The sequence below is a fragment of the Staurois parvus genome, unplaced genomic scaffold (assembly GCF_062004578.1).
Source record: "Staurois parvus isolate SC_StPar_1 unplaced genomic scaffold, SC_StPar_1.0 ptg000525l, whole genome shotgun sequence".
NCBI classification, from domain to species: domain Eukaryota; kingdom Metazoa; phylum Chordata; class Amphibia; order Anura; family Ranidae; genus Staurois; species Staurois parvus.
Genome location: NW_028318321.1, coordinates 3,632,351 through 3,644,506, shown reverse-complemented (window position 1 = coordinate 3,644,506; position 12,156 = coordinate 3,632,351). Strand labels below are relative to the sequence as shown.

Here is a 12,156-nt window from a genome sequence, read left to right as displayed (position 1 = left end):
TATAACTCCTGTCAGATTTTTTTTCACCATCTACTGTATGCCCCATTGCAGAGATTTCCCTTCACTACCTGTCCCATAGGAAACAGGACATGAGAGGAAATCCCTTCAAATTAAGCAAATTCCTTGAGGCCCCCCAGGTCAATATAGGAAGATTTCCATAAATTACTTTTCTGGGGACAACCTAAAATGTGACATTTATAATATATATGATAATCGTAAAAAGGACAAATAGAGAGGGTGTATCCCCTTAACGGGGACACAGACAGCAATAAAAATTGACAGGTGTTCTAATAACTCTGCACTCTGTCCAAAACTTTAAAAAAAGGGGGTTTCCTTCATTTATACTTTAGCATGTGTAGCACTACCCCCTTAGGAGTCGCTAGAGAATTGGAACCCCCTATGGTCCTGCACAGCCAGGCAACACACATTCCTCCCAGACTTGCATCCACAAGACGGTAATCAATCCTTGAGCTTGGGTTTTTTTTAGTTTTATTAGGGAAATTGAACTTGGATGGGGTAGGGGGTTTATGGGATGAGGACAACTTTCTGGAACTATGTACAAGTCTTTACACAGCGAAACTCTCTTCTTGGAGAGCTCTCCAGCCTCTCCTGGTGTACCACCCCAGACCACAGATACTCCTCCTCTATCCAGCTGTCTGAAGGAATCCCTGGGCAGGGGATGCAGTGTCTGCCACTTTAAGGTGAACAGTGCTGGGCAAGGAGCTAATCCAGTTTCCTACCAGAGTGCTTCTTTCCCCTTAACTGGCCCAGGGGGTGTAGGTTTACTCACTCAGTCCTCTGCCTATGAGCTGGTGGGTCAATGGTTGCTTCCAGGCCTTTCGCTGGGCCGTTCCTTCCCTGCTGCACAGGTGGTCCTCGCTCTGGGAGCTGGGGAGGTCCTGAGTTTTCCTTCCTTTCCTGCCCGTCTGCCTGGAGGTGAGCCCTTTCCCAACTGGGCCCCCTTCTAGGCTCCTGCACCTCAGCCTTCTCACTCCATCTTCCACCTTACCTCTCCTGCTACTGAGCAGGCTCTAACACATTTAAAATCTGCCCTGGCCCCATGCCAAGCCTCCTACTTGGGGATTGGCCAGGGTCCCCAAGTATGCAGACCAGCCCCTCCTCACCACTTCTAGAAACGTGTCCAAGATTCTAAAGCAGGAGGAGGTGTCAAGGAACTGACCTGCAGAGCCTCTCAGCCCTGACCTGAAATAACTTCTTCTAACTCAGCCCAGACTGCTATTCAGCCTTTCCAGCTGAAAAACTAATCAACTCCCCTTAGCTATCTAGGAGGTTGCTACACACGTAATTTCAAAAGTAAATTTTAATATTCTTAAATGTTTAGCTTTCAATACATTAACCACTTTAAGACTACGCCATTGCAGATGTACTGCTACAGGGCACACACGCTGTGCAAAGCAGAGAAATAGAAAGAAGCATGTTCCATAGTAAAACAGCACACAGTAAGCACAAAACAGATCTCCCCAGATGTTAATCCCTTCCTGCCCAGTGTCAATAGAAAATCTTTTTATTAGCACTGATAACTGTATTAGTGTCACTAGAGATGTCAGTGGCAATTATTCAGTTCCCACCCAATGTCAGAATGCCCGCTGCAGTCTCGCTATAAGTAGCTGATCGCCACCATTACTAGTATAAAATAAATAAAAATTCCAGTATACTGTATATACCACCATTTGTAGACTATAATTAACGTAACTTATCAGGTAAACCAATTCATATACACTTACTGGGATTTTTTTTTTAAGCAAAGACATGTAGCAGGATACATTTTGACATAAGTTTATGAAAAGGAGGTTTTTTTTTTAAATTGGATATGGTTTATAGCAAAAAGCAATATCGTTTTTTTTAAATTGTTGGTATTTTTTTTGATGTATATAGAGCAAAAAATAAAAACTGCAGAGGTGAACAAATACCACCAAAAGAAATCTCTATTTGTGGGGAAGAAAAATTACATACATTTAATTTATGTTCAGTGCTGTATGACCGAGCAAATCACAAAAAATGGCCTGGTCATGAAGAGAGTTAAATCTTCCAGAGGGCAAGTGGTCAATACCCTGTGATCCCACCATGAAAGTTCTTGTTCAGGCACTTTCTGTTATAGGGTGACAATTACCTATTCCTGTCTCCAACTTGTGCTCCTGCATTGTCACTATATAACCTAAGCTTCTAATACTAATTTCTATGCACATTATCACAAATCGTGGTTCATCGCTGCCACCGTCAGGAAGCCCACCCTGAGAAACAATCCTTTGAGAGCATGCAGACAGAAAGTGGCTGCACTGAAATACAGCAAAAAATGAAAAGGGAGGAAACAAGTATTATATTTAAAAAGAAAAAAGGCAATTGTTTATGATGCACAGTGCTTAATTAAAGCGTAGTAAATTCTAGCAAAAAAAAAAGTTTTCCCTTGCAAGACAAAGGCACAATGTGCTAGTATGCATTGCATACTAGCACATTATGTAAAACTTACCTTAAAAAGATACCCTCCAGCGGTGCACTGATACCGCTGACAGGGCTTCCATCTTCACTCTGTCCTTTTTCTGACTTCACGGGCTCCAGCAGCTTGAATGGCAGAGCCGCAATGATGTCACTCCCACACATGCGCTTGGGAGACACTTTTTACGGCCCACAGCTCTGAAGGAACGGCACAGGCATGCTGCACCTTCAGAACACATGCACCAGTGCTCTACACAGGTAAATATTACCTAAACGGTGCACGTATAGGAGATACAGTGGGGATACAGTGGGGATCGAAAATTTGGGCACCCCAGCTAAAAATTTGTATTAATGTGCATAAAGAAGCCAAGGAAAGATGGAAAAATCTCCAAAAGGCATCAAATTACAGATTAGACATTCTTATAATATGTCAACAAAAGTTAGATTTTATTTCCATCATTTACACTTTCAAAATAACAGAAAACAAAAAAATGGCGCCTGCAAAAGTTTGGGCACCCTGCAGAGTTAATATCTTGTACTACCCCCTTTGGCAAGTATCACAGCTTGTAAACGCTTTTTGTAGCCAGCCAAGAGTCTTTCAATTTTTGTTTGAGGTATCTTTGCCCATTCTTCCTTACAAAAGTCTTCCAGTTCTTTGAGATTTATGGGCTGTCTGTCACGCACTGCTCTTTTAAGGTCTATCCATAGATTTTCAATTATGTTGAGGTCAGGAGATTGTGAAGGCCATGGCAAAACCTTCAGTTTACGCCTCTTGATGTAATCCCCCGTGGATTTCGAGGTGTGTTTAGGATCATTATCCATTTGTAGAAGCCATCCTCTCTTTAACTTCAGCTTTTTCACAGATGGCATCAAGTTACCATCCAAAATATGCTGAAATTTTATTGAATCCATTTTTCCTTCTACTCGTGAGATGTTCCCTGTGCCACTGGCTGCAACACAACCCCAAAGCATGATTGATCCAACCCCATGCTTAACAGTTGGACAGAGGTTCTTTTCATTAAATTCTGTGCCCCTTCTTCTCCAAACATACCTTTGCTCATTCCGGCCAAAAAGTTCAATTTTAACCTCATCGGTCCACAGAACTTGTTTCCAAAATGCATCAGGCTTGTCTATATGTTCATTTGCAAAGTTCAAACGATGATTTTTGTGGTGAGGACGTAGAAGAGGTTTTCTTCTGATGACTCTTCCATGAAGACCATATTTGTACAAGTATCTCTTTATAGTGGAATAGTGTACCACAACTCCAGTGTCTGCCAGATCTTTCTGGAGGGATCGTTTTGAATTGTTTTTTTCACAATCCTGCGAGCTGTTCTGTCTGATATTTTTCTTGGTCTTCAAGATCTTGCTTTAACTTCCACTGTTCCTGATGACTGCCATTTCTTAATTACATTATGAACAGAGGATATTGACATCTGAAAACGCTTTGCTATCTTCTTATAGCCTTCTCCAGCTATGTGAGCGTCAACTATTTTCAGTTTCTGTTTTCTAGACAACTGCTTAGAACAGTGGTTCTCAACCTTCCTAATGCCGTGACCCTTTAATACAGTTCCTCATGTTGTGGTGACCCCCAACCATAAAATTATTTATCCAGTAATTATAATTCATGAGTGTCGTTTTACTTCCAATACTGCTGCTTTCAACACAGTAGCTGCTTTTAACAGAGTAGCTGCTTTCAACCCAGCAGCTGCTTTCTACACAGTAGCTGCTCTTTACACATCGGAAATATGTGTTTTCTGATGGTCTTAGGGGACCCCTGTGAAAGGGTCGTTCGACCCCCAAAGGGGTCGCGACCCACAGGTTGAGAACCACTGGCTTAGAAGAACCCATGGTGCTGATTGTTGGGGCAAGGTCAGATGAGTCTGGGCATTTAAAACCTTTGAGCTTGACATCACCTGGTCTTCCCAGACGATGATTGAGAACAATCCATGACACTGGCAGGTCTCAGCTTGGCAAAGGGGGCAGTGCATGCTATAAATTCTGCAGGGTGCCCAAACTTTTGCAGACGCCATTTTTTGGTTTTCTGTTATTTTGAAAGTGTAAATGATGGAAATAAAATCTAACTTTTGTTGACATATTATAAGAATGTCGAATCTGTAATTTGATGCCTTTTGGAGATTTTTCCATCTTTCCTTGGCTTCTTTATGCACATTAATACAAATTTTTAGCTGGGGTGCCCAAACGTTCGATCCCCACTGTATTTGCAGTACCTACTGGAAGCCTTATTATTGGTTTACCTGTAAGTAAAAGTAAAAAAAACAGTCTTTACTACCACTTTAAGCAGGTGGTTAGGACTTACATCTACTTTAAAGGAATTCATAAGAAAATTACTAAATATGAAGAAAAATAATATACATATAAATGAATATACATAAGAAAAATTCTAAAAGCTATCATGTATGTAAATAGTCTCATATTTGTATCTAAAATACAATATTTTATAATGCATGTAACTTTACTGCGCATCATATTGTTCAATGTAAGTAGACATTTTAGGCTAAAGGAAATTTACATTTGATATTTAGCTGCTTCCTGAAAGAGCCCAATTACAGTTTGGTATTTGAAGGAAAATGGTACTTGCCCTTATACTCATTTTATATACATTTAGCCCTTTAAATGTTACCTATACCATAATCATATCTGTGAACGTTATTAAAATCCCTTTTATATTAACCAATGTATAATGTGTTATCATAATGTGTTATATGTACTTTCAGTAAAAGAAAGGAAGCCGTAAACCCTTTCAATCATGTAACATTGCTTGACCCTCACTGAGGTCCCCCCTCCAGCCTGTTGTTAAGTCACATTTGCTAAGTTACCTGCTGAAGTATTTGGAGCTTGTCAGAAGTTCTCAAGCTGTATCTGCCCCACTTATCCACCAGAAGATTTTCTGCCAGGTCTATCCCAGAGTGGGTGAAATCATCTGATGTGTGATAGTGGAAAACATATTTAATGGTTTACATCAGTCCTTTTTTTCTGGAAGAGAATACGCTCTAATTGCTCAAGGCAATGCTACTGACCAAAATCACCCAGCATGGCTCAAGACAAATCTGCTGAGAATACAACAGCCTATGGCAAATACCTCTTGGATGCCAGACTATTGGGACGGCTTGTGGGGAGGTGCAGTGTGGTGCAGGCTGTAAAAACACAGAGTCCTGTTGTAGTAAACCCTGAAACTTGTATTGCATAGAATGCCAATGTTACAAACACCCTGATGGGAGAGTTCTGCTAGGGAAATAACTCACAGTTCAATGCAGTCAGATGTGGCTGAGGAGAGGTGCCAACAGTGTCTGTTTCAGAAGGAGAAGTGCTGCCTGACCAGTCCTCTCCCAAGAGTAGAGATTTCTTCCAGGTTAGCAAGTCCTCATCCTTTCCATCCTCGTCAGGAACCTTTCCCTACCACTAGTTACTCTCCCTAGAAAGCGCGGTTTCTCTCCCTACACTAGCACCTAACAGAATGCACGCCAAACCGCAGGGGCTTGCATAGACTCTGCTGTCCCATGATGACCCCCAAGCGGCACATGACTGCAGCATATCCAACCGAAACGCTGCTCCAATAATCAAAGAAACCATACAGAAAAGGTGTCTCCCCTTGACTTCCTCTCTAGGCTGTGATATCATTCAGATCAAGCTTTACCTACACTGGAGAAACAGGCTGCACCTGCCTACAGGCTGATAGGATTTCATGCCTACCACATGCATACTGTTGTTGTACAAACGCATCTGTTACCTTTTGTGTAATCTGGAAGATACACCCATACAATTAGATATGAAATATTTGGAATATCATCCAGACTAGGATAAAAACTTGAAGGCAATTCCAACTTTAGGAAATATTTATAAATGCACTAACATTAATTTAAAAAAATGAATTTATTATATTATTGTATTGAAGTCTGCAGAGCATTGCAGCAATCAGTCGATCACTGGTGCGATGCACAGTGTCTTGTTCCTGTAGAATCTTTCCCCAGCCCAGAGTCCCCCAACCTTCAGTTATCGAGCAATGGGCTAGAGATGATGTGGGTGTGTGGACAGCTATGCAGAATAAACTGAAAATAGGATAAGGCAGGGAGAACCCAGTTACTATTCAGGTAAGTGTGGATGTGGGGGTGGGGGTAGTAGATTTGAGGGTGGAGGTTGGGAAATGTTTAATGCTACATTCTAAATATGGATGTAATATGAAACATGGTGTAGCGCTACCCTCGTGTGTTTCCAGATCCCCCTTAACTCCGCACAGCTAGACAACATGTATTTTCCACACTTGCATCCACAGTCAGTAAACAGTCTTTGAACTCGGTTTTTGTTATTTTATTAGGGGAAATAACTTGGCTAGGGTAAAAGGGAATATGTGATGCCTAACTTAACCGAATCAATTCACAGGGACAACTTTTTTCCTATTTACAGAAACAGATCCTGGACAGTTTGTTTCCTTGAAAGTCGTCAGTCCTTGAAGATCAGTAGCAACTGCCCCTTATGGGCTAGGGACTTGCAGGCACCCCTTAAAATTACTTTAGCTGCAAACTACTTGCAATAATGTCTCCTCTCCCCTGTCAAACTGCTCCCAGCTGCACAGCCTGCTGACACTTCCAGCCCTCCTAGCTGCTCTGAAGATCTCCCAGGACAAGGATAAAGGATTAAGCACAAAGCTGTCCTTTGAAGGCTTGCTACATGTGGCAGTCTCTCCCCTTGTAAATCCCTTGATGTGCTAATGTAATCACTCTGTCCTCCTTGCTCCCACTGCTCACAGGCCTTGATCCTGTTCAAGCCAAACTGCTGAATGGATCGTCCTGAGCCACCCTGAACCCAGCCTGGAGGCCAGACCCCCCGAAACCTAGGAGACCTCTCCCGGGCCACCAACAGTCTCCTCTATCTCATATTTATGGGATTGGTTAGACTCCCATAAACAAACAGATTAGGTCTCTACCTCTTCTACCCACTGGCTTCTGGAAAGTTCTAATGGTCCTCCAGAACCAGGTGGAGATGATAGAGTCCCAACCTGGTAAGCCATCCAGCTTGACCTGTAACCCAACCTTAATCACAGACTCACACAGTTATCATGAGTCATACACAATAGATTTGCCTTCACTATTCTAGTAGCACACTAGTCCAAGGTAAGTCAGAATACCATACATTTATGTGAAAGGGTGTTTCAAGACTTAAGCCTCCAAAAATATATTTTTAAAAAATCCCAATATCCTGATCAAAAGTGAATATCATGCTATTACACAAAGAAACAACTGCCAGATAGCTGTTGAAGAAAAGTATAAATAAAATATTTGTTTGTTGGCATAGGATATTTTGCTTTTTCATGTATATTTCCAGCCATCTAACAGCAACATAAAATTCTGCTGTCAAAACAGCTAGATCTCTAAACCACCTGCTTTTACAGTTCTACACTATTACCTGCTGTCTGGCTGTCTGAGAAGCTCTGATGTGAGATCAGAAAAGCAGAGACCTTTTCCATAAGAGATTATTAGCCTGCAGATCAGTGAGAGAATGCCTTAAAAACAATACCTTTCACTAATCATACATTTATAGGGTTTAAAGGCTTCCAGCCATTTACAGTGCATTCCCTTTCAAGAGCACAACAGACTCAGGAATGACTTTTGAAATATTCTTCAAAATATATTTTCTTGAACTTTTCTGAAGGATGATCAATAAGGTTGAGAACATCTTCTTTTTTATATATATCAAATGACAAATTGCCTTTGGCACAGATTTTAAGCTGGATTAAAGATTCTATAAATCTACTGAGCACTAACAAACTAATGTATGTTACCCAGGCTAGGGCTGGCTCTAAGACACTTTATAGAGGCTTATGCAGTCAGGCTAAGTGCAAAGCACAAAATGCAAAGAATCAGTGCAACCACTGAAATTTCTGAGTCTGCCTGATTTCTGTATAACCTGCTTGGTCATTCTGAGTTTGAAACATAAAAACCTTTTGACAGCACAGTGGCTAAGCGGTTAGCACTTCCGCCTGGCAACAGTAGGGTCCTTGGTTAAAATCCCAACTATGGCACTACCTACACGAAGTTTGCATGTTCTCTCTGTGTCTGTCTGGGTTTCCTCTGGGTACTCCGATTTCCTCCCACGCTCTAAAGACGTGCAGCTTAATTGGCTCCTGTCTGAATTGGCCCTAGTATGTGTATGTATGTTTGTGAGCTAGGGACCTTAGATTGTACGCTTCTTGAGCGTTAGGGACTGATGTGAATGTACAATATATGTAAAAAGCACTGCGTACATTGATGGTGCCATACAAGTACGGGTATTAAATAAATAATAAAATTTACCAAAGGCTAAAACTTGCTTTTCACATTTTGGATTGTAGGGAATAGTTGAACCCCTTTGATCTGGGCTCCATTCTAAGTATTTCCCCTTCACTTCCTGTCCTGCAGATATAACTGGAAATAAGAGGGAATCTCTCCAAAGGTAAGTGATAGTTGTCACTAGAACAAGTACCCCCTGTGATATTATAGAGAACCTTCAGTCTAAAGTGAAAGAGCCTCTAATCCTCCTCCCCACTCCTACTCCCCACTGCTGAGGATTTTTTTATGGGGAGCAGGTACCTTTTTAAAATGAGGGGTACCTTCATAAATTCCTAAAGAATTACATCATTCATCCCACCTCTCTCCTTGCCCACAGCCTCCTGGGAAATGTCACAAAACCCAGGATACTGCAGGATTAGTCTCACTACTCAATTTTGCATGTGCAGTAAGGAGCTGGATGGGATTCCTCAAAAGTCACAGCTAGCTCCCAAAATCAAGATGGTGGCATCAAGGCTCCACATCAATGAGAAGAAACAGCTGTGGGAGCGCATCGCTAGACTCTGGGGGCTAGTAAGTACCTGTTTTTTGTATCTGCTGATGTTTAATTTAAGAAAATAGTGAAATTCCTCTTTGACCCTCCAGCAGAAATATACAAAACTGTAATTTTTACCTTTAGCATTTCCTAGCTTTCCTTGATTTAAAATTTTCACCTACAAGTAATAGTATCAAACAGTATAGAGAGCCTACTAACATTTACGGTAATCATAAACTTTTTTCTGGTAATGTGACCAATGGTTAGTTGCATGCAATGTCAGTGGTGGATGCGCAAGAAGACTAGTATAGGTATTTCTAAGCTCCTCTACAATAACATGGTGCAGGGTGGGAGTATATAAAAGGAAAGAAGGGTTATATGTCCATATTAAAGTGAATTTGTTTTTTTTTTTTGTTTTTTTTTTTTTAAGGTAGAGTGAAGAAGGGGTGTTTCTGAGAGATAGAGAGCTGCCCTCTATCTGTCTTTGTGACAACCTGGCAGGAAAGGAGAGGAAAGTTTCTTAACAGGGTACAGAAAGCAATAAAAATGTAACAGATTCTAACCTTTCCATCCTTGGACAATTAAAATACATTTTGGCTGGTGTTTCACTTTAAAAATCAGCTCCAATATACACCTGCATAAACCAGGTGCCAATTCTGATATATGTGTTTTTTAAAATATTTTTTTCATTATTGTTAGATTAACTGATTTCATTTTGAAATCTCATGAGAGCAATGGAGAGATTTCCAAACTATCCAGCCATCAATCTATTCCAAACTTGTATTTGGCTGGTCATGCCTGTCTGAATTCCTGCTCAAAAAAAACATCTCAGAGGTACTATCAGTCTCTATGCTTATCGGAGAACTTTGTCTGAGAAAGCTTACTGTGAGATCTGAACTCTTATGAATTATATATTGTGAGCATGAATTAGGTAACGGAAACAAAGCAAAAATAGGATTTTGATACTTGGAGTTCATTAAGGGACACAGAATTCAAATATCTTTGGGTTATACTGTCACGTGCAGGGGAATTTGGACACTGGAAACAAGAAAAATAGTCTAGTTTAAGTCCTCCCACTCCCATGCCTTGTTTTTTAAGAAAAGCAGTAATAGGAGTAAAATCACAAAACACAGTGGGGTGGGATCTGTGCCTCTAATCATATTTTTCACTAAGTACAAAAACCCTATTTTCTCACTCATTCGTTAGGGAACACAGGATTAATAGACAACCAAGATATCCAAAAGCAGTCCAACTGGGGGATAGACAAAAGCATCAAAACAATAACAAGCCTAAATAACACAACAAGGAAACTGGGGGCTGAATACAACTCCAAGAGATGCCTGAAGGACCTCATGCCCAAAGCTAGTATCAGATAAGGCTTGAACATCCACCCCAAAAAACAGAGAATGTGTGAACAGAAGACCAGGTGGTCACCTTACATATCTGGTAAAAAATTGCCCAAAAAGCCCAAGAGGTACTCACAGATCTAGAGCAAGCTTTAACAGGAAAGGGTGGTACCTGATCCTTAAGACCATAAGCATGAACAATAATCTATCTCAGCCAACCAAAATGGTGGAAAAAGAAGCTGGTTTCCCTTTATTGCTTTTACACAGACCAACATTTCTAACATAGAGTTCCTTGCATATTCTCTAATAGGAGACTCATTTGGGAAACATAACAGGTGGCATTAACAAACCTGGCAACAGGGTAGTGTAGTCTAAGTGCTCTACATATAAAGCATCAGATGTTAGATTCCTTAACATGAGTGTAGTCCATTCATCTAAAACTTGACAAATTAACATTACAGTCATGGCAGGCTGCAATGCAGGACCTTCTATGAGAAAACAATGATTTAGAAAGAGTTTCTATATATTTGTCAGCAGGATTTTAAATACTGCATCTTCAACAAGAACAGTCAGTGCTCTTTTTTAAAGGCAGTACACTGCTAGTTCAACAGCAGGAATCGTCAGCTTTTTAATAATGGCCTCCTCAAATGGATGTTAGACTGTAAGGGTGAAAAAACACTAACACAATGAGCCGGAGTGATTCATCGCTCTGGACGCTCTATTTTTCCAGCTGCGGTTTGGGGCAGTGTGATGCATGATTCAGTGCATTACACGACTCATTTTCTTTTCCTTTTTTTTGTTATGAATAAACTCTGTGCTAAGTATATAATACGTACACTTTGTTCAGTGCAATGTAGGGCAGTGCGATGTGCTGCCTTACATTGCAGTGCAATACGGCACTGTGCATTGCAATAAAATGCAGCATGTCTGCATTTTACCACTGCACGCTGCAGTGCAGCACTAGTCTGTGTTGCAGTGTGAATTGGACACATAGGAAATAATTGCATTCGTAAATATTGACTAGTGGCAAAGTACAGTAAATGAAACAAAGAACATAAATAAAAATACTTACCTAAAATCCCCTCTGTTATTGATTATTCTTTCCATGGGGCAATAAGGTGCTCCAGTTTCCAGAACAACAATCTCTATTTGCTTGGAGATGCTTCCATAGGAAGTATTCACTTGACATTCCCAAATACCCGAGGCATCTACATCAACACTGGACAAAATTAGATCGCTGCAAAACATGAATATTAGGATTCTAATGTTACATAAATTAAGATACAAATTATAGCAATTACTAAAAATGACTAAATGAGAACAATTACACTATAACAGATCTATTCCTTCCAGTGACCCATTCTTGCCATTCAGACTAGGTTGAGATTCAAATACCCACTACTTTCTTCAACTTTTTTATTTTATGACCCCTCAGTTGATACCAGCAGGTTAACAGAGCATGCATCTCATTCAGTCAAAATATATTGCATTTTCAGTTAGCATTATTATTATTTGTCACGGTCCACCCCCCTCCCCCCTT

General features: G+C 40.6%; 1 protein-coding gene across 1 annotated transcript in view; it reads right to left on the bottom strand.

The window, feature by feature from the left end:
* LOC149451697 (adhesion G protein-coupled receptor A3-like) overlaps positions 1-12,156 on the bottom strand; it is an 892,717-nt gene that overhangs the window by 629,517 nt on the left and 251,044 nt on the right. Inside the window, exon 8 of the mRNA XM_089690279.1 lies at positions 11,689-11,853. Coding sequence (XP_089546405.1) covers positions 11,689-11,853 — 165 coding nt within the window. The remainder of the gene's footprint in view (positions 1-11,688; positions 11,854-12,156) is intronic.